General features: G+C 37.5%; 1 protein-coding gene across 1 annotated transcript in view; it reads left to right on the top strand.

Moving 5' to 3' along the window:
* The window catches only part of LOC124359022 (pyridine nucleotide-disulfide oxidoreductase domain-containing protein 2-like), a 186,177-nt gene extending 167,749 nt beyond the window's left edge, over positions 1 to 18,428 (top strand). Inside the window, exons 8-11 of the mRNA XM_046811369.1 lie at positions 7,436 to 7,592; positions 7,696 to 7,849; positions 15,777 to 15,884; positions 16,657 to 18,428. Coding sequence (XP_046667325.1) covers positions 7,436 to 7,592; positions 7,696 to 7,849; positions 15,777 to 15,884; positions 16,657 to 16,848 — 611 coding nt within the window. The 3' untranslated portion in view covers positions 16,849 to 18,428. The remainder of the gene's footprint in view (positions 1 to 7,435; positions 7,593 to 7,695; positions 7,850 to 15,776; positions 15,885 to 16,656) is intronic.
* Positions 18,429 to 24,294: the final 5,866 nt, after the last annotated feature.

Genomic DNA, 24,294 nt, shown 5'->3' on the forward strand with positions numbered 1-24,294 from the left:
GAGAACCTTGTTATTAGCCAAGTCCTAGTCCGGACATTTAGTTCTGATGAATGTGGAGGATTATGGGATATTCAATGATCATTAGTGGTCCCAAGTATGCTTAAATCAGTCCTGGAGAACTTTTTGTTATTAGCCAAGTCCTAGTCCGGACATTTAGTTCTGATGAATGTGGAGGATTATGGGATATTCAATGATCATTAATGGTCCCAAGTATGCTTAAATCCGTTGGAGAAAACTTTGTTATTAGCCAAGTCCTAGTCCGGACATTTAGTTCTGATGAATGTGGAGGATTATGGGATATTCAATGATCATTAATGGCCCTAAGTATGCTTAAATCCGTCCTGGAGAACTTTGTTATTAGCCAAATCCTAGTCCGGACATTTAGTTCTGATGAATGTGGAGGATTATGGGATATTCAATGATCATTAGTGGTCCCAAGTATGCTTAAATCCGTCCTGGAGAACTTTGTTATTAGCCAAGTCCTAGTCCGGACATTTAGTTCTGATGAATGTGGAGGATTATGGGATATTCAATGATCATTTGTGGTCCAAAGTATGCTTAAATCCGTCCTGGAGAACTTTTTTTATTAGCCAAGTCCTAGTCCGGACATTTAGTTCTGATGAATGTGGAGGATTATGGGATATTCAATGATCATTAGTGGCCCCAAGTATGCTTAAATCCGTCCTGGAGAACTTTGTTATTAGCCAAGTCCTAGTCCGGACATTTAGTTCTGATGAATGTGGAGGATTATGGGATATTCAATGATCATTAGTGGTCCCAAGTATCTTAAATCCGTCCTGGAGAACTTTGTTATTAGCCAAGTCCTAGTCCGGACATTTAGTTCTGATGAATGTGGAGGATTATGGGATATTCAATGATCATTAGTGGTCCCAAGTATGCTTAAATTCGTTCCAGAGAACCTTGTTATTAGCCAAGTCCTAGTCCGGACATTTAGTTCTGATGAATGTGGAGGATTATGGGATATTCAATGATCATTAGTGGTCCCAAGTATGCTTAAATCCGTCCTGGAGAACTTTGTTATTAGCCAAGTCCTAGTCCGGACATTTAGTTCTGATGAATGTGGAGGATTATGGGATATTCAATGATCATTAGTGGTCCCAAGTATGCTTAAATTCGTTCCAGAGAACCTTGTTATTAGCCAAGTCCTAGTCCGGACATTTAGTTCTGATGAATGTGGAGGATTATGGGATATTCAATGATCATTAATGGCCCTAAGTATGCTTAAATCCGTCCTGGAGAACTTTGTTATTAGCCAAATCCTAGTCCCGGACATTTAGTTCTGATGAATGTGGAGGATTATGGGATATTCAATGATCATTAGTGGTCCCAAGTATGCTTAAATCCGTCCTGGAGAACTTTGTTATTAGCCAAGTCCTAGTCCGGACATTTAGTTCTGATGAATGTGGAGGATTATGGGATATTCAATGATCATTAGTGGTCCCAAGTATGCTTAAATCCGTCCTGGAGAACTTTGTTATTAGCCAAGTCCTAGTCCGGACATTTAGTTCTGATGAATGTGGAGGATTATGGGATATTCAATGATCATTAATGGCCCTAAGTATGCTTAAATCCGTCCTGGAGAACTTTGTTATTAGCCAAGTCCTAGTCCGGACATTTAGTTCTGATGAATTTGGAGGATTATGGGATATTCAATGATCATTTGAGGCCCTAAGTATGCTTAAATCCGTCCTGGAGAACCTTTTTTATTAGCCAAGTCCTAGTCCGGACATTTAGTTCTGATGAATGTGGAGGATTATGGGATATTCAATGATCATTTGTGGCCCTAAGTATGCTTAAATCCGTCCTGGAGAACTTTGTTATTAGCCAAGTCCTAGTCCGGACATTTAGTTCTGATGAATGTGGAGGATTATGGGATATTCAATGATCATTAGTGGTCCAAAGTATGCTTAAATCCGTCCTGGAGAACTTTTTTATTAGCCAAGTCCTAGTCCGGACATTTAGTTCTGATGAATGTGGAGGATTATGGGATATTCAATGATCATTAGTGGTCCCAAGTATACTTAAATCCGTCCTGGAGAACTTTGTTATTAGCCAAGTCCTAGTCCGGACATTTAGTTCTGATGAATAAGGAGGATTATGGGATATTCAATGATCATTAGTGGTCCCAAGTATGCTTAAATCCGTTCCTGGAGAAAACTTTTTTATTAGCCAAGTCCTAGTCCGGACATTTAGTTCTGATGAATGTGGAGGATTATGGGATATTCAATGATCATTAGTGGTCCCAAGTATGCTTAAATCCGTCCTGGAGAACTTTGTTATTAGCCAAGTCCTAGTCCGGACATTTAGTTCTGATGAATGTGGAGGATTATGGGATATTCAATGATCATTTGTGGTCCAAAGTATGCTTAAATCCGTCCTGGAGAACTTTTTTATTAGCCAAGTCCTAGTCCGGACATTTAGTTCTGATGAACGTGGAGGATTGTGGGGATTTTCAATGATCATTAGTGGGTCCCAAGTATACTTAAATCCATCCTGGAGAACTTTGTTAGTACCCAAGTCCTAGTCCGGACATTTAGTTCTGATGATGAATGTGGAGGATTATGGGATATTCAATGATCATTAGTGGTCCAAAGTATGCTTAAATCCGTCCTGGAGAACTTTTTTATTAGCCAAGTCCTAGTCCGGACATTTAGTTCTGATGAATGTGGAGGATTGTGGATTTTCAATGATCATTAGTGGTCCCAAGTATACTTAAATCCATCCTGGAGAACTTTGTTATTAGCCAAGTCCTAGTCCGGACATTTAGTTCTGATGAACGTGGAGGATTGTGGGATATTCAATGATCATTAGTGGTCCCAAGTATGCTTAAATCCGTCCTGGAGAACTTTTTTATTAGCCAAGTCCTAGTCCGGACATTTAGTTCTGATGAATGTGGAGGATTGTGGGGATATTCAATGATCATTAGTGTCCCATAAGTATGCTTAAATTCGTTCCAGAAAACCTTGTTATTAGCCAAGTCCTAGTCCGGACGTTTAGTTCTGATGAATGTGGAGGATTATGGGATATTCAATGATCATTTGTGGTCCCAAGTATGCTTAAATTTCGTTCCAGGAGAAACCTTGTTATTAGCCAAGTCCTAGTCCGAACATTTATTTCTGATGAATGTGGAGGATTATGGGATATTCAATGATCATTTAGTGGTCCCAAAGTATGCTTAAAAAATCCGTCCCGGAGAACTTTTTTATTAGCCAAGTCCTAGTCCGGACATTTAGTTCTGATGAATGTGGAGGATTATGGGATATTCAATGATCATTAGTGGTCCCAAGTATGCTTAAATTCGTTCCAGAAAACTTGTTATTAGCCAAGTCCTAGTCCGGACATTTAGTTCTGATGAATGTGGAGGATTATGGGATATTTCAATGATCATTAGTGGTCCAAATATGCTTAAATTCGTTCCAGAAAACCTTGTTATTAGCCAAGTCCTAGTCCGGACATTTAGTTCTGATGAATGTGGAGGATTATGGGATATTCAATGATCATTAGTGGTCCAAAGTATGCTTAAATCCGTCCTGGAGAACTTTTTTATTAGCCAAGTCCTAGTCCGGACATTTAGTTCTGATGAATGTGGAGGATTATGGGATATTCAATGATCATTAGTGGTCCCAAGTATGCTTAAATTCGTTCCAGAGAACCTTGTTATTAGCCAAGTCCTAGTCCGGACATTTAGTTCTGATGAATGTGGAGGATTATGGGATATTCAATGATCATTTGTGGCCCCAAGTATGCTTAAATTCGTTCCAGAGAACCTTGTTATTACCCAAATCCTAGTCCGGACATTTAGTTCTGATGAATGAGGAGGATTATGGGATATTCAATGATCATTAGTGGTCCCAAGTATACTTAAATCCGTCCTGGAGAACTTTGTTATTAGCCAAGTCCTAGTCCGGACATTTAGTTCTAATGAATGTGGAGGATTATGGGATATTCAATGATCATTAATGGCCCTAAGTATGCTTAAATTCGTTCCAGAAAACCTTGTTATTACCCAAATCCTAGTCCGGACATTTAGTTCTGATGAATGTGGAGGATTATGGGATATTCAATGATCATTAGTGGTCCCAAGTATGCTTAAATCCGTCCTGGAGAACTTTTTTATTAGCCAAGTCCTAGTCCGGACATTTAGTTCTGATGAATGTGGAGGATTATGGGATATTCAATGATCATTTGTGGCCCCAAGCATGCTTAAATTCGTACCAGAGAACCTTGTTATTAGCCAAGTCCTAGTCCGGACGTTTAGTTCTGATGAATGTGGAGGATTATGGGATATTCAATGATCATTTGTGGCCCCAAGCATGCTTAAATTCGTACCAGAGAACTTTGTTATTAGCCAAGTTCTAGCCACGGGCATTTAGTTCTGGTGAACGTAGTGGATTATGGGAAATTCAATCATCGTTAATTGTACCAAGGATGCTTATATTAATCCGGAGGAAAGTTACCTTATGCTCCCGTTAAAGGCTCCAATTGAATTAAATTGTACTTTCCGGAAATTTTCCATCGCTCAGTACTACAATACAATCAGTAACACCACGTTTCGAGATCCGAAATCTGATTTCTTCTTCAGGTAAATGACTAAACTAATGCATGACTTCAATCTAGATTACAGTAAATAAAACATACCGGAGCGTTGCGACACGAATAAATCAGGAACCACAACATCCATGTTGTGTGTTTATTCCATGGAAACCTCTCTAATACATGCAAGCAATAAAAACTAAACACTAATTATTAGTCTATAACTGAACTACAGAATACAGGTCACCGTAAATCTTCACTCACTGGATAACCAAAAAGAACCCTAAATCCTGTTTCCTTCAACCTTGTGTCGTCAAAAACAAACTTCATAAAAGGAATGAATTGAATTATTGATTCTCTTATAGATTATACGTTATCTAATTTAGACTTAATCAATAGCGTTCATTAATTACCGAATGTTTAGTGAGTTAGGCCAAATACTGAACTAAAACCTGTTACTGTTGAATAATACTGGTAAATCTGTCGGTAACAGGTGTTATTTATTACTAAATTCCACTTAAATGCTAAAATGACTATGAAAAACACCAGCACTTACAAACAAATACGTATAATTCGTCGGTGATAGTAAATCTTTTCATAATTCTCTTATTTGTAAAAGAATAAGCGACAATTATGAGCTGAAGAGTAACTTAATTAATTTATTTTTAATCGAAGCAATTTACGAAAAAGTTACAATAGCAAGTAAACTCCACATTTCATAAACGATGGAGGGTAAACTTTTTGGAGTTGTTGAAGATCCAAGTTTGATTTAATTACGGTTCTTTCATTTTGCTTAATAAACTACTCGTTTTCCGTAGTATATTAAAAGCCTCCTCCTGCCAGCAGGGAGGAGATAACCTCTTCTTTGACTTGCAAATCGTGAACTGTGACCGGAATAATTATCCCCAGATGTAACGACTTGCATACGCAATATCTGGGGCGCCGCGCCGGCTGTCAAACTTAACCAAGGCGTACTGCTTTTATATATTGCATGATTAAATACTTTTCACTTCTTTCAAACTTTTCTTTAATTGCAAGGATGTATTGTGATGGATGTAGTTTTGATAAAGCAATACAAATATAGACTTTGGGTTATTAAGAACTAAATAATCGAACGTGTTGGCTACATGTAAGGAAGATTCAACATTAGAAAATAATTAAGTATTAGTTATTAATCAAATTGTAACGCAATAAATTAAAGTTTGCTTTAAAATAATTCTTTTAATTTCCGCAATTTTTCACATTAAAATTAACAATTGTTTTGCGTATTTTTACATTACGTAATTTATTAAAATTTAAACTAGTACAGTGTATTGAGTAATTCACTGAAATTGTCACCAAGACATTGTTTTGTTTCTGATGGTAAAGTGTACAGTTGATTGTGTGAAAGTCTATAGAAGATATGACAGTCAATGCTGATCCAGTTTAGGTGCAATCTAGTTGCAAACGAAAAGAACAGTAATTATAAATATATTAAAGAAGAGAATATATTACTTAACACACCATATTAGATATGTCGTGTTAAGTAAGTAAAATCGTGCAGTAATTTTAATACCCTAAATTTAAAAATTGATCACATAAAAAGATCATTATTAGAACGTTAAAAGGTATTATAAGAAAAGAAATAAAAAACGAGTTAACGTTATATACATTCCACAGTATAGTACTGCTTGTACCGCAGGAAAATTTAGCCTCACAATAGATATATTTATAGATGGATGTACACAATATGCGTACGTATGCGAAGTTTTTGCCTCTTGTAAATTCAATTAGGGAAGTCGCTCTACACTGTGCGAAGTTACGCAGATTGTTTTTGCTTTTACGACTTGAGTTGGTAAGGAATGTTGTTCATGTTCCAGTGGCCCTAAGTCGCATACCGCAGTTCTTGGCCAATCCGACCGCGAGCAGTGACAGAGTGATGCCTCATCATCATGCCACCATACACCTCAACTGCGAGAACTGTGTTTACGACTTGAGTTGGTAAGGAATGTTGTTCATGTTCCAGTGGCCCTAAGTCGCATACCGCAGTTCTTGGCCAATCCGACCGCGAGCAGTGACAGAGTGATGCCTCATCATCATGCCACCATACACCTCAACTGCGAGAACTGTGTTTACGAATTGAGTTGGTAAGGAATGTTGTTCGTGTTCCAGTGGCCCTAAGTCGCATACCGCAGTTCTTGGCCAATCCGACCGCGAGCAGTGACAGAGTGATGCCTCATCATCATGCCACCATACACCTCAACTGCGAGAACTGTGTTTACGACTTGAGTTGGTAAGGAATGTTGTTCGTGTTCCAGTGGCCCTAAGTCGCATACCGCAGTTCTTGGCCAATCCGACCGCGAGCAGTGACAGAGTGATGCCTCATCATCATGCCACCATACACCTCAACTGCGAGAACTGTGTTTACGAATTGAGTTGGTAAGGAATGTCGTTCGTGTTCCAGTGGCCCTAAGTCGCATACCGCAGTTCTTGGCCAATCCGACCGCGAGCAGTGACAGAGTGATGCCTCATCATCATGCCACCATACACCTCAACTGCGAGAACTGTGTTTACGAATTGAGTTGGTAAGGAATGTTGTTCGTGTTCCAGTGGCCCTAAGTCGCATACCGCAGTTCTTGGCCAATCCGACCGCGAGCAGTGACAGAGTGATGCCTCATCATCATGTCACCATACACCTCAACTGCGAGAACTGTGTTTACGAATTGAGTTGGTAAGGAATGTTGTTCGTGTTCCAGTGGCCCTAAGTCGCATACCGCAGTTCTTGGCCAATCCGACCGCGAGCAGTGACAGAGTGATGCCTCATCATCATGCCACCATACACCTCAACTGCGAGAACTGTGTTTACGAATTGAGTTGGTAAGGAATGTTGTTCGTGTTCCAGTGGCCCTAAGTCGCATACCGCAGTTCTTGGCCAATCCGACCGCGAGCAGTGACAGAGTGATGCCTCATCATCATGCCACCATACACCTCAACTGCGAGAACTGTGATATCGTAGACGAAGCCTACAGAGACGCCCAGAGAGGGGTTCTTCCCACCAGGTATGTGGATTGTACAGAGGTGCTTCTCAGGAGGTTGAGGAATTGATTTTGAAACTTTTCTTGTTAACGAATCACGGAGTAATTTTCCATGACATTACCGTAGGCCCATGATAGAGATGGTGTTGCCGTCCAGTCTAGACCCGACCCTAGCGCCTCCTGGTGCCCACGTTTGCCTCCTCTTCACCCAGTTCACCCCTTATCACCTGGCCGGTGGACGAGTGTGGGACACGATGGTCAGGGAGGAGTATGCCCAGATGGTGTGTCTCTACTTATAACGTTTTCATTAAGATATGCAATGTTGTTCGTCCAACTTATTACCACGATTTTATTTTCGGTCTGGTACAGGTTATTGGCACCTGTGACATGCTCAACAAGCTCACAGATCCTCTACAGCTTAAAAAAGTTGAACAGGAAAAAATTTTGATTCAGACATTTTGAAAGTTATTCCTGACACTCATTTTGGAATTTTTATTATTTAGATCCGGCTCACGACTGGACAACACTTACAATCTTTATATATTTCTTGTGTGCGTGTGTATGTCACTGAACTCCTCCTAAACGTTTGGAGCGATTTTGACGAAAGTTTTTGTGTATATTGAAGGGGATTTGAGAATGGTTTCGATTCACCATTTGGTCCACTGGAAAATGTGTTTTTAATTAATTTTTAACTTCTAAGTAGTTGTTCATTTTGAAATTTTTCCTATTGTTTCTGTCAGACTGCACTACGACACGTAGTACAAAGTGAACTGATACTTAACAGTTGTTAATAATTTCAGCTGAAGTTCATCAAAGAGGCAACAACATTTGTTTACATTTAAAATTTAGAAAATTATTATAGTAAAGTGCTTGATCAGTAGTTTAATTCAGATTGCATAGACGAAGTTATTGCCTAGTTTTAAATTTAGATTGCACCAATGCTCAATAAACTATTTAATGCAATGAAAATACTATTAATTCTGTTATAAAAACCACCTCACTGTACAAAGCCGTGAATGTTTGCACATAAAGCAATCGGGGTCTTTTTCGTTTAAGGGCCAGCACAACTTGCCTATTCAAAACTCAGATCACGCGATGCTTGCCCGCTGCGCAGCGCTTTGCGCAAAAGATAATGGCGCGCGTTTATCACTGATAAGATAAGACGAGTTTATACTAGAAGTAGTACCTGGACTACTGCCCTACGAACTAATAACACAAAAAAAAACGATAAAATGCACTGTCAGTCAGGTATAATATGTTTGTAAGGTGCTGGCCAATAAACGAAAAAGACCCAGCAATCGAATTTGGTTAGTCAAAGTCAAAGTCAAAGTCAAATCATTTATTGCCCACAAACAACAATACAAGGATTGCAACAGGCAGAGGTCAAATTAAAGTAAAATTATCTAAATTACTAAATTTAACATTACATACAGAACCAAAACATAACATACTAAAACTAGTCTTTCTTCTCAAGTAAGTAATCCTGGACACTGTAATATTCCTTTTGAATTAAAAATTCTTTCAATTGGCTTTTTGAATTTGTTGGGCTCCTTAACATTCTTTAGATACTGTGGTAGAGAATTAAACAATGATATGCAGGAGGAATATGTTTTTATTTCTGAAAAAAGTGGGTGCTATGGCGAGGTAGGGTTATGTTATTGTTGTGACGGAGTTGGTATCTATGAGTATGTGTTAATATGAGAAGTAAATAAACCAAAATTCTTGATTAGAAAATGTCAGGCTGTTGAGGATGTATAGTTGATGGAAAAGTGAGTATGCCTTTCTCTCGAAATAGCGATCTGCATGACTGATTTCCGGCCAAGTGAAAAAACTATCGAACAGCTCTCTTCTGCAACCTGAAAACATACGTGCGTCTTGGTGCTTTCATGGCCCCAAATTGGTACTCTGCATAAGATAAATAAGGGTAAAAACAACCATGATAAGCCAACAAGAGGATGTCAGCACTTTTGAAACAGGCAAGTCGAGACAATAAAAAAATACTGCTACTTAGCTTACCTGTAACTTTCTCAATATGGTTTGAGAAGTTCAGATTACGGTCAAAAACAACACCAAGATAATTAACAGTGGCTGACGGACTAAACTCGGTATCCCCTATGATTAATATTCAAACATTCATTATCCAACTGGTTTCTGATTGCAAAATCAACTAGCTTGGTCTTTGCTGTATTAATACATAAAGAGTTTTCCTCCAGCCACTGAAATAATGAGCTCCCGTCTATGAAAATTTGATTCTCCAGCTGTGGTTTACTCTTACTGGAGACTACGAGGGATGTGTCATCAGCAAATAAGTACAAGTGAGAGTCCGAAATACACCCGGCTATGTCATTTACAAAGAGGAGAGAAAAAGTTACAGGACCAAGGACCGTCCCTGGGGCACCCCGGTTCTGACAATTAGTTCTTGAGAAAGTTTTTTTTTAGCAGTCCGTCAGCATCCATATAGGGAATCTCAACCATCTGTTTTCGACCAGTCACATAAGAATGTATCCATTCAAACACATTGCCTCTCAGCCCAAGATACTCCAGTTTTCCTCAAAAGCAAAGTATGATCTACCCACATCGAAGGCTTTAGATAGGTATAAAAAGAGCCCATGCACATGTTCCTTGTTATCTAGAGCCTTTGTTACGTCTGATATAAGACTAAACATTGCGTTTGTTGTAGACCAGACCCTCTCTAAAGCCATACTGATGTGCATAAAGAATATTGTTTGAAATCAGAAGAGAAGATAACCTTGCAAGAAAGAGCTTCTCGAATACCTTTGAAAACGTGGATAAAATAGCTATAGGACGAAAATTATTTATGTCATGATCACTGCCATTCTTTTTATAGAGGGGTTTTTACGATAGATAATTTAAGAGCTGTAGGGAATATTCCCTCCTCAAAAGAGCAAATTAATCAAATATGTCAGTGGCCCAACAAGAAGATCAGCACAATTCTTCAAGAGATTAGATGATATTCCATCAAATCCCGCAGAGCTACCAGGCTTCAGCGATTTGATTACTTTAAGGACTTCTCCTTGATTTGCAGGAAAAAGAACCATCGACGAACACACTCTTTCAGCTGGGGAATAACGATAAGACATAGACCCAGATGAGTCAGCATGACTTTTAACTCTTTTGCCCACCTCAACGAAGAACGTGTTGAATCTGTCTGACACAGCCACTGGGTCCCTCAACAGTTTACCCTGCTCGTCTTTAACAAAAAGTTCTTTGAAAGCCTTTACTCTTTTTCCAGGAATCATGTCATTAACAATATTCCAAGATGCTTTTTGTTTGTTGGTGGCTTTTTGTAAATGGCTAGTAATTGCAGCAGCCTTGGCAGAGTGGACACGTCTTCTAAATTCCTTTCTAAGATCAATGAAAGATCTCTTGAGGGGATGAGTTGAGTCTAAATCCCTAGACAATGAGTAGAGGAATAACATTCTATCACGGAGGTTCTTAAGATCCTCATCAAGTTTTATCCTGCCACAATATTTCCTTGTCCTAACTTTGGATGTTTCTTCTGGGAAGGCAATGCTGAAGCTGAACTCCACAGCAGGATAGGAAACCATCAAACTTCTCGCTCACATCCCTTCCAGCCACCATTTCTTTCCAGGATTCTCTTTGAAGAAGATTTGTGAAGATGCTGATGTTATTACTGGAAAAGAATCTACAGGTTTTAAACTTTAAATTAGTGTGCTGAGGTGAAACCGATAAAGAGATGCTCTCCAATTGTGTGTGATGATCAGAAATCCCAGTGACAAGGACAGTGGATGAAGCCTGCTGTCTAGGGATATTTGTAAATATGTTGTCGATAAGAGAGCATGAACCGCCGTATTCTCTAGTGAACGAAGTAATTTCACTATAAAGGCCAAAAGATGAGACAAGTTCCACAACCTTTCCAGCACTCCCGCCGACAACTGAAAAATCCACATTGAAATCTCCGGTCAGAACCATCCACTCACCGCGCCGATTTAACATGCTCCAAACAACGCTGCAATGACAGCAGAAAAGAATCATAATCAGCAGAGCCTCCACCGGGAAGTCTGTACAGACAAATCACTACCGAGGTATGATGACCGATCCCAATCCTCACTGCAGACAACTCGCACACACCCTCAACAGCAAAACCCGACACATTCAAGCGGTGATACCTTGCACGAATCACGTGTTAAGATACAAACACCTCCCCTCTCCATATTGGCTCTACAAAATCCACCAGAGACACTATATCCAGGGAGACAAAATGAATCAAGTTCGGTTTTTTTTAGGAAGTGCTCAGATAAGCATAGAATCTCCGGAGAGTAGAGTTCCAGCAATACTTCAATCTGGCACAGCTTGCTCTTCAATCCCTGAACGTTCTGGTGAATGAATTCTGAAGCACATAGAAGGATTACTTAGGTCACCATTTCGTTTGCAGCACTCTTCTCTAAAAAGGCTTGTCGGTTCTGGATGGGATGCGAGGGAGAGGCAAGGTATCCGAGTCATGGGAAGCCAGCTGGGGGGAGTTGGCCGAGGGGAGACAAGAGTTCTGGCCACTAATTGATACCGGAGTAGGGAGAGGAGGCTGGGATACAAACCTGACATTGAGTTGAATGTAAAGCATCTTGAGTACCCACATGTGTGGCAACAGAGGAAGTGGAGAAGCCCCAGCTCAAGGACCTCTTGGATAGATTTGAAAAGAAGCTGGACGAAACACTCTTTTACCAGTCAAATTGAAGTGTAGGCCCATTCTAGAGTAATAGGATGGTCCTCTGATAGGAGTGAGGGATAAGAAAGTTATAGTTTTCAGGGAGGAGACAAGGTTCTGAATCTGGGTGTTCAGAGATGAAATTAGATCATTCAAAGAAGGCTTATCATGTCTATATGGTAAACCCACTAAGACAATGTTAGTCTTTTCAGCCACCTTTAACATAGATTTGACACAGTCAAGGAGCCCAACGATATTTGTCTCTACATCATTTGTTCCTGCAAATAATATCAGGAAGTCATTAAAATCCATATCATCAGACACCCTGACTATCTCCTCAATAACATCACACATCCTACCCACTGGGCTTAACATAGCATAACAAATCAACAACATCATACAATCTGTCGTGTAACAAGCCACTCAAAGAGCGACCATGGCTGTCTGAGAGGACCCTGATTTTTCGTCTCACATTAAGATTAGATGTCAACTTGAGGCCAGCTGGTACAGAGAGAAAAGATTTATTAGAGATAGGCCTTTCAGTGGATGACTTAGGTTTAGTTTTAGTAAGAAGAGGCTTTAGCCCCCAGCATCAGTCTGTAAGGAAATAGACTTCACCCTTGGACTGGGTCGAGAGTACCTGTGGCTGTTAACACTTTTGTGGTTACTAGTACCATCCTTAGACATGCTTTTCTGACTTTGGTTTCGAGTGTTTAATCCATTTACCAGAAGGGTTTTTGAAAGCATGTGCAGAGTTTCAGATCAGAGTCCTTAAGCTCAGCCAATACATCAAAATCCATTACTAATGTTTACAGTAGGCTTAGTTACAGAGAGTGCATTACTAGATGTCTTATGGACGTTTCCCTTTACCCTGCACCACAGTCCACAAAACGGCACCATATTATGGTCCACCTCAGTCAGGTCCGTCTGACTTGAAACAGTTCTACATGTTTGAGACTCAGCACTGGATTTTTTGGGTTGCTGGATGGTTTTACAAATAGAGGGTGGGTCACTGATGGGCTTAGGAGATAGCAAGCCAACAAACCAATCTCTGAGTGACAAGCCATCATACAAAACGGGTTTTACAATAGCCCTCGACAATGAGTTTAACGTTTGTTAGGACATCAATACCACATTCAAAGCTATTCAGTTGCTTAAAGCATGGCATATCAATCAAATTGTACCCAATTTTAGCTCTTTGACAAAAAATATTTCTGCACTTCTCAAATTCATACCAGTAACAGAATCAAAATGGAGAGCATATTGGCTGAGCTTATCAAGAAACTAAAAGGCTCCAATGCGATCCGGAGTCCTCCTTGCTAGCATCCAGGCTATCGCTAATACAACAGAAAGCAAATCTAAAACTAGAGAACTTAATAAATTCAAGTTCATGGTCCACATCTTTCTGGACTCCCTGCTTGATGAATTGAGTTATGGCTGGTCCGAGAAAAAGCACCAAGTTCTGGAGAGCAGGATCATTCCCAAAGGAGTTGAGGTACCCATCAATGATCGAATCACCAATCCATAAGTCCTTGGTTGAGGGGGTATGGTTCCTAGAATTAGGGCTGACCTGCTGAATCTCGTTGTCAATGGTCTGGGTTGAGACAGAAGAGCCAACTCTTGAAGAGAGGAAATCAACAAGTTGACTTATCAAAACTTGTTTTTCCTTCAAAAGTTTAGTGACATCCGATTTTAGGCAGGCAACCTGATCGTTCAGGACCCTAAGCTCATCCTCGAGTTCAAGCCGTTGGGAAGTCAGAAGTAGTTCTTGAGAGCTTAAGAACGTCCACCAATTTTAAAAGGGTTTCGTTACCAGCCCTCAACTCGCTCACCAGAAGATTGAGCGAGGCTATCTTCTCAGTGTACTTGTCTTCGACAGATTCCTCCATCAGAGATAGCTGTTTCTAAGAACATGCAGTTCTTGCTTCAAGCTCTCATTTTCTGCAGTGACATTAAGCAGTTCAGGCATTGAGTCATTAGGGCTGACAATCAAAGAGTTCCCCTCAGAGACCACGGCACAAGGAAGACTGTCAGAAGAAGAGCAAACAAAATCTGGTATCTCGGAGGTGTTATATTCGATTGTTCAGGCTCATCTCCAGTTGTTTGGTAGAGACACCATTACAATAGTTTTCAGCCTCCGTTAGAGCGGCATTAAATGGCTTATTTCTAGCTTTCGGAATGCCATAAAGATGCCTAGTTTCCATCGAAAGAAAACATACAGCGTGAGCTGCAGGTTGCAACTTCTCCCGTTCCAAAGGATTCAACCTCATATCGTGAATTCCCTCTGTCTGTCGCAATTACCTGTTAGATCGAAGGTAAACGAAAAGAGCCGAAAGAAGACACTTTATGATCGAAATTGGTTTTCGCTGATACATTTTCTTGATCGAAGCACAAGGCAAACTCCACAATAATACTGGAAATATTTTAGACAGAAAATCAATTTTAACAGATCAGGAAATAACGTGCGAACTGCTAGTAAATATATAAAGATATACGGTATTACTATCGTTATATATTTATATCGTTATTAGGATAGCCTGGTTAGTTAATAGATATTTATTATTGAAAATAATATATACAAATTTTGGTTCATACATGAAATTTCCAACTAATCCTATCAGTATTAGCTAGATAGAGTGTAATAATTAAAAAAAGTATTTTATGAATACCAATATTTGAGTTTTATGAATACATTACAAAGTAAATAAAGTAAATCTTATTGTAAAATTCGCTAGGCATTCATACTATTATGCTGAGAAACAAGGAACTTGTTAACATGTTCATAATTGTTCAATCTAATCTTTATGACAGCTTAAAATGCTATTATGCAAATTTTCTGCTTAAGAGTTAAGCAATATGTATTGGCCTGATTATTAATATTTTAGAATTAATTAAAAGAAATATATCAAATCACTCGCTTCACATTCCAACGAAGAATGGTACAAAAAGAGAAAAAAGCTCTTGATACCTCATATACCTCTTGATGTAATAATATCTGTGATATACAAGTTATTAAATGGCTGTTTTTGTCAACAATCATCTGTTTGAAGTGTACTCAGAATAAAATGTAAAAAATGTGGAATTCGACCACTTCTGTAGCAGACGGAGAAAACGTTGAACTGTCGCAATTTAGTTTCACAGTTCCAACGAGTGACAAAGACAAATGGGGTATCGGTAACGTGACGTCATCAATGGCGATATTCCGTCATTAACGCCTACCTGTCAGTGTTGTAATGATTGCGATGTTGTTCAACTGCATCATTATTCACGTCGTTAATGGAGCTCACATTATACGGCAGCTGTCCTTATAAGACAACAATGTGAGGGTTAATGAGACCGCCATTCAAGTACTTCACATGTTTTGCCAGACAATTACAATAATTAATTGGTGATGGAGGTCGGTGTTTGGGATGCATTTCACTGTTCTCTTAATTGCCATGTGCTAATTGAACTATTCACTGATGTCCCCATTGATTCTGTTTTACACCGTTATCTAATTGCTTTTTACCAATCTCTTCCAGGTGTTTGACTGTATAGAAGAGTACGCCCCGGGGTTCAAAAGCTCCGTCGTTGGAAAAGAGGTCCTGGCCCCGCCCGATCTAGAACACATATTTGGACTTTCAGGCGGGGTTTGTAGTGATAACCTTTAATAGAATCGTAAGCTTCATATAAAGGATGGAAATAAAGTACTTCCATCCGACTGTTTTACTTTTTATAGATAGATTATTTTTGATAAGTTGGTAACGTAATCATTAGGACAATCCACATCACCATTGAAATGATTTTTTGATTATTGACTGATAAAAAAATAGGAGGAGACTGGAAAAAGAGTGGAGCGGAATATCATAACCATGTTAGAAAATGTATGCAAAAGGGAGTTAAGTAATTAAACTTAGTAAATAAGTAAATAAAAAAGCATCGAGATTAGTGAAAAAATATCATCTTCATTGAATAGATATAATTAACAGCTGAAATGCATGCTTCAGTAGAGTAAATTAAGGAAATAAATAATTTAAATGTTTTTTAAACATAAAAACGTGCAATTATTGTATCATATCAGCATTTCAAGTTGCTTCAAGTTTTCAGAAATTTCAAGAATTTTCATCCATTTTGCCAATATAATAAATTCATTTCATACCAAATATGCTATAATTCACAGTTTTACTTAATAAATAAACTTATATAATAACAAAAGGCTATAAAATAAAGAATACGTATATGTAAATAAAAAACATAAGCAGTAATGCACTTGTCAAATATTGAAAAATGCGTACGTACATCTTGCCGTGAAACTCTGTCGGCAGGAGTTCAGACATATAATTAGCCTATGTTTACATTTCGAGCCCTTACTGACATGATGTTACTTACCAACATGTCGTATACATGATTTTTCTGTTGCAGAACATATTCCACGGGGCGATGACCATGGACCAGATCTTCCTGAGCCGGCCATTAGCTTCGGGCTCCGCCAGCCCCATGACTCCCGTAGAGAGACTACTACTGTGCGGGTCGGGGGCACACCCAGGGGGTGGCGTGACGGGGGCACCGGGTAGGCTGGCAGCCCTGGAGGCGATTAATATGCTCAAACTGTAACTTCCGGTCATGTGATAGCCAAGACATCTTAGCCAAGACACCATGGGTGGGATTAAGTACAAGTTTAATATAAGATTATAAGAGAAATAAATAAAATTACAATTAAAAAATTCTTTCTGAAATCCTTACGCAAATACATAAATACAATACTGTATTGAATTATAAGTCTTAGTTCTTATAAGTGTGCGCGCCTGGTATAATATGTAACATCTTAGGTTTTGATGATTTTAAACGTATGGTATATTTTTGCCTTACTGTAGAGAAACACCTGCAGTCAACTATATTAAACCTAAAAAGCCAGTAATACACGTCAGCCTGTACAGGTAGGTTGAAGGGGCGGAGCTTTCTCGTGATTGGCTTAAGCTTAACGACGCTTAACACGTTTCTTTAGCACTGGCTGCCAACTTTTTGACAATTGCTCACTATCCTCTTTGCTTGAATTATAGAGATAGAAGGTGATTACTTATCTTTATTGACGCATTTGATTCGATTTAAATATTCTTATCTCATCTCGCCATTTCAGTTAGATAAGCCTTTTGAGGTTTGGTTTGTGTTATCGTTTTATTGTTTACTATTTTCGACCATGAATTTGATAACATCTCGACCTATGGTATAATTTAAGGTTGTCTTCTTACTACTCATGAGCCATCTCCCTGATTTGATTAAAATTAATTGTTTCTTAATGTACATGATAGCCCTTGTTAGATTTTCTTTGATAGCTTTGCCTCATTAATATAGAAGGTTTAATTTCATTTTAGTTGTTTTTGAATAGTACTGATACGCAAAATGTTATTAGTTTATCTGTAACGTTTAAAGGGTCATATAATTTAATAATAATCTTTTGTTATAAATGTAATCAGAACTGTTATTTCTGGTATATAGAAATAATGTTAAAAAGTACAAATTAAGAGTTTATAAAAAATATTGTATTAATCATTAGCACGGAAATAAATTACACAATATTTTATATAATTACATAATTTAATAATAAAGTAATTTATAAAATAATACACTAAGATTCGATTGTCTTGATCTAGTCCTAAAACACAGTTTTAAGTGCAATCTTGAAATTTTATGTTTTATACTGAGGAAAGAAGTCGGTGGGAATTGAAATCCCGGCTGGAAAGTTTGCACAACTCGAAGAACGCCAACACTTTGCCTTAAAGGGTCTCATTATTGTGCAGCAATGTAATTAAGGTCAGTCTCCCCTTGTAGCTCTTCCTGGCTTCATAACAAAACCCATTTGCACGGGAATCTTGCTAAGTCGCTGCTTCCGACTCATTACTTCCTGTCGGGTAGCTAACACGTCGGTTTAAAGGGTTTATTATTGCGCAGCAACGTAATTAAGGTCAGTCTCCCATGGTAGCTCTTACTAGCGTCATTGCAAATCCCATTTGCACGGAGATCTCACTAAGTTACTGCTTCCGACTCATTATTTCCTGTAGAGTTGCCCCGAAAGGGTCTTATTACTGTGCAGAAATGTAATTAAGGTCAGTCTTCCCTTGTAGCTCTTTCTGACTTGATAACGAATCCGCTCTGATCTCACTAAGTCGCTGCTACCGACTCATTACTTCCTGACGGTTAGCTAAAATTGTAGTTTTAAGGATCTGATTTTTATGCAGTAATGCAATTAAAGTCAGTCTCCCCTTGTTACTCTTACTGGCTTTATAACGGATCATATTCGGTCGGATGTCATTGTCGCTGCTTCTGACTCATTACTTCCAGTCCGGTAGCTAAAATTTTGGTTTAAAAATGTCGTTGCTTCCGACTCATTACTTCCTGTCGGGTAGCTAAAATTGTGGTTTAAAAGGATTTCATTTTTGTGTAGAAATGTAATTAAGGTCAGCCTCCCCTTGTAACTCTTACTGGCTTTCTAATGGATCCTATTCGGTTGGATGTCATTGTCGCTGCTTCCGACTCATTACTTCCTGTCGGGTAGCTAAAATTGTGGTTTAAAGGATCTCATTTTTGTGTAGAAATGTAAATAAGGTCAGCCTACTCTTGTAACTCTTACTGGCTTTATAATGGATCCTATTCGGTTGGATGTCATTGTCGCTGCTTCCGACTCATTACTTCCTGTCGGGTAGCTAAAATTGTGGTTTAAAGGATCTCATTTTTGTGTAGAAATGTAAATAAGGTCAGCCTACCCTTGTAACTCTTTACTGGCTTTCTAATGGATCCTATTCGGTTGGATGTCATTGTCGCTGCTTCCGACTCATTACTTCCTGTCGGGTAGCTAAAATTGTGGTTTAAAGGATCTCATTTTTGTGTAGAAATGTAAATAAGGTCAGCCTACCCTTGTAACTCTTACTGGCTTTCTAATGGATCCTATTCGGTTGGATGTCATTGTCGCTGCTTCCGACTCATTACTTCCTGTCGGGTAGCTAAAATTGTGGTTTAAAGGATCTCATTTTTGTGTAGAAATGTAAATAAGGTTAGCCTACCCTTGTAACTCTTACTGGCTTTATAATGGATCCTATTCGGTTGGATGTCATTGTCGCTGCTTCCGACTCATTACTTCCTGTCGGGTAGCTAAAATTGTGGTTTAAAGGATCTCATTTTTGTGTAGAAATGTAAATAAGGTTAGCCTACCCTTGTAACTCTTACTGGCTTTATAATGGATCCTATTCGGTTGGATGTCATTGTCGCTGCTTCCGACTCATTACTTCCTGTCGGGTAGCTAAAATTGTGGTTTAAAGGATCTCATTTTTGTGCAGAAATGTAATTAAGGTTAGTCTGCCCTTATAATTCTTGCTGGCTTCATAACAAATACCATTTGCACGGGGATCTTGATTATTCACTGCTTCCGACTCATTACTTCCTGTCTGGTAATCAATCAAGGAAATGTAATACAGTTTCACACTAGTTTGTATACTATATTGTCTAGAGTACATTTATATTGCCTACAACATTGTAAATGTTTAATAACCTTTTTGAATTACTCTAGTAAAACGTACCTAAACCAATTACGTGACTTATGAAACCTTTTTTATATAAACGGGTTTTCGTGCGGCACAAAACAACGTAGGTTATTCCAGTTTTCAGACCCTACTAAGCCCTTGGTCTAGATATCTTATTCGATCCATTTTTAAACAGAGCGGGTATCTGAGTGAATTTGCAATTCAAACTAGAGTCGCTCTTAGTATAGATCCTTTCAGGCTTATTCCTACATATGCAGAGCCCATTCTTTTAATGGCGGAAGAAACTTCTACTATTAAATTGCACAAGCTTTGTTCTATTCTTATATTGTTTAATTGTTATTAGTGGTATTGTAAACCTTTTCACATAAAAGATATTCACATAGTTTCTTACATAGCTTAATATTTAAGAGAAGTAAAATATTATCACTTTTGACCGGACCTTGGTGAATTGTTCTATAGCTATTGATAAGTTGGAGTCATTATATATGGGGCAAATTCGGTAGTTTTATAAATTATAAATAAATATGAAATACAAACTAACCAACCAGAGCACAATTGATACATTCGAAAAGTCATGCTCTCTGCAAAAATAAAATTGGAGAGACTTGAATGAGCAGTCTACACTCCTTATTCGGTTGTTCTTATCGAATAGTTCGATGTTTCTACCCGGAGCAATAATTCGGTATTACAATTGATTTCACTTAGCATATGATTTCAACTTATTAGTTGTAGTGGTTTTAATGTAAAGCATAATCAGCAAGAAGTAACTAATATTTTGAGGCTCAAAATGTTGATGAAGTGAATTTGTTTATGTGGCTTCAACATGTGGGTTTGGCTTCTGGTAACCCACGGGGAGAATTCTTCCCTCCATTTCACAAAAGTGGTTACTCATTGATATCAAGCTGGGCAAGTTGTAAATATTGCAAGGCTTCTTTGATATATAAGTATAGGCGATGGTTAGTTTTATTTTTTTTGAGATGTTATTGTAAAATTTATGATTAAAAAAAATTGTAATGTACGAGATTCTTCTTGTTACTGTAATTTATTATAACTTATTTGTACAATTTTTACATATCGAAGTTGGATGATATATCGAATTGTACGATAAAAACAACCGAGCAACGAGTGTAGGCCGCGTATTAAAGTCACTCCTAAAAATTCGTGTCTGATGTCAAAACGATGCGGTGGGTTTTGTTTTGAGCTTCTTCGTCGCCGACTGTTTTTGGATCCTCTCAGACGAACATGACTTCAGATTTCCGGAGTCAAGCCTGCAACTGCATCAGATTTCAGACGCTGCACTAAGAGGAAGGTGAACTAGATCTAAATTCAACGTTCACATTAAATCAACCCTTCTTTCAAACATTTAGAAAGTCCAGAATGTTGAAACCTTAAGAACAGGGGAATCTTTGATGCATGGGAATTCATTTTACTTAGGAAAGTTTCACCAGTTGTAATTGTAGTAAAGGTAAACGATTACTTGTTAACGCATGTTAGTACACATGTTAACCATTCATGTTATTAGTGTTCTCATTACTGCGTTACCGCCAGTAAACACGTTTTCTCACCGCAACAAACAAGTTGTTCAGATATTGGAGAATATTGTGAGCAGAATAAAGAAGTGTTAGTTATTTACTTATAAAGTGTAGGCGACGGTTTTAGACACATTATTGTAAACAGTAGTACTCTTAATAATTCTAGAGCTATGTTTCATAACATAAAAAAATGTAAAAATATATTCATTGTTTTGAAGCTGATTCTTTGCGATGGTAAATAAAATAGTCCACTCGTATAAAATACCATAACTTTTTCTGTGAATTTTGGAGCTATTTTGGAGAAGGGGTACGAAATCATTAATATTCCTATCCCTACCTTCAAGCCCTGAAGTTCCTTCAAAGGTTCTTTAATCCACAATTACATCACAACTAAAATATATTAAATGGAAGAAATTGGTGATACCAAAGTGATAGGGAAAGGCGTAAATAAACAAAAAATTTAAATCAATACCGTTCTTTAACAACGTGTTGTGCCATTGTTTGTTCAGTTTGGTTTTTAATGAGAATAACTGATAAAATTGGTTATTAATGCCTGACCAAACGCGTTATGTGATGAAGATTCGTTCATAATATGTTAATTACTTGAATATTGCAATCAACAACGAGGTGTTTTTCATTGTTAATTAAGCATGGACAAATAAATAATATCACTGTTAAAATACAATTTGAATTGTTCATTCTATTTTGATTATTGGTATATTTCCAATATGCGAGCTCAGAATATTAGTTCTATTGCATTGACACCGTTGTAAAAGTGTGATTAAAGATGGATAACAATTAAATTCTGATAAAATATAACATTAATAAACAAACTTTAAAAAATTTTATATTAATTATTTGTCACGCTGCTTGCAATTTATAGTCATTGATCCGATTTCACTATTAAAATTATAATATAATTACCGGTATATAAAAAATTTTTGTTGTGCGTTTAGTGTAACAGAAATGAAACTAAAAGAAAAGAAAAATGGGATGGTAAATAACTTAAAAAAGGAATTCTACACTAACACGTTGTGATTCTAGATTCTAGTCGAGTCAGATTGAGGTTATTTCCATCTCAAACAAGAAGTTGGTTTTTATGATTTAACAGCTGGACTGGAAGTTTATCTTTAAAATTTAAATATAACGTAGCTATGGTGGAAAGGGTTGATTTATTGTGAATGTTCAATTTAGCTCCAGTTCAGGGTCTGAAGTCTGACGCTGTCATAGATTTGATTACTGGAATTTGGAGTCATGTCAGACTAAAACATGTTAGCGCACTCAACTTGCATTTGGTGAGACAACAAGAACGCCTCTTCATCTAGATTACTGCTAGTTTTGTAGGAGTGAAGTAGGTGGTGATAGTGTCATATTTGTAAACGTATTACAACCAAATTTAAAAGCGATTGCATGCAATACACTATATACTAGCATAGAAAAATATATTTTTAGGTAAACAGAAAGTAAAAGTATTTTTGAAAAGAATTGCTACCACACATCCTTAATACCCTTATAGCGTTTCAGAGATCCGTGTAGACATTCCACCCTACGATAAGAAATTGTGGTGACAAGAAATCAAACAGACTAAGGTTTGTCCTCCAGTGTTATAGTTTTAAAATTGCGATTGTGCATTTTGAAGAGTAAGTATACGAATAGAGTGTTTAAGAGTGAAAAGTTTGTGATTTTCCTTTGGAAACCTATTTCAAAACAAAAAAATTCAATCAATAAATTTAAAAAATCAGTACGTAACATATTATTTTGTGTGGGAATTTCTACAGTAAATTTAAGTGCCAGTTGACACATGTACATTAATACTCATGATCAACTAAAAATTAATAAAAAATGAAATAATGTGTAAAAACACACATGGAATTGTTTTGGCATGATTCTATAATTTTTAGAAAGAACTGAAAACTGGTTACGAGGGAGGAGTGTCAACTAAGAATTAGTATAAAATAACTACAAGTTCAAAATTTGATGAAGTGTTATAGAATAAACTGTGTACAATCTATAGATACATTTATTTCTGGATAGAGATAGGATAGTTTTTGATAAAATTTATCTACTAATATTAACTGAGTAACAAAATTAAACACGATATTTTTTAGATATAATATTTATTTATGTTTAATAGTTCAGTGGATCATAAACTGTGCCAGAGACGGATTTACATAAATACTGAACAATATATGTGGAGTGTCTTAAAATGGCAAAAAACACAAAGAGAACTTTTATAAACTCGCCCAGATGTTGTGCTTTGGCCTTGGTAGAAAGTTATTGATAAAGAAAGTTTTCAAGCCTGTTTGGATTCTTTCCACTGAGAGTTTTCTCCCACAAGGCAGTGACAAAATACTGAAGATGAAACAATTTGGAGAAATTATTAGCTGTCGAGAATCAAATTTAGTGTAGTTTACTGAATAACATAACCATAAGTATACACGGTTGGAGATGGCCACACTACGTGTCGCATAACAGACTTGCCTCATGTTTAATGTGTAAAAACACACATGAAATTGTTTTGGCATGATTCTATAGTTTTTGAGAAAGAACTGAAAACTGGTTACGAGGAGTGTCAACTAAGAATTAGCATAAAATAACTACAAGTTCAAAATTTGATGAAGTGTTATAGAATAAACTGTGTATAATCTATAGATACATTTATTTCTGGATAGAGATAGGATAGTTTTTGATAAGATGATAAATGTAAAATCTATAATTATTTCACTATCGGCAGAAAAGCCGCAGTTAGTCATACAGATAGTTATACAGATAGTCATACAGTTAGTCATACAGATAGTCATACAGTTAGTCATACAGATAGTCATACATATAGTCATACATTTAGTCATACAGATAGCCATACAGATAGTTATACAGATAGTCATACAGTTAGTCATACAGATAGTCATACATTTAGTCATACAGATAGTCATACAGATAGTCATACAGATAGTCATACAGTTAGTCATACAGATAGTCATACAGATAGCCAT

The sequence above is a fragment of the Homalodisca vitripennis genome, chromosome 4 (genome assembly GCF_021130785.1).
Source record: "Homalodisca vitripennis isolate AUS2020 chromosome 4, UT_GWSS_2.1, whole genome shotgun sequence".
Lineage (NCBI taxonomy): Eukaryota > Metazoa > Arthropoda > Insecta > Hemiptera > Cicadellidae > Homalodisca > Homalodisca vitripennis.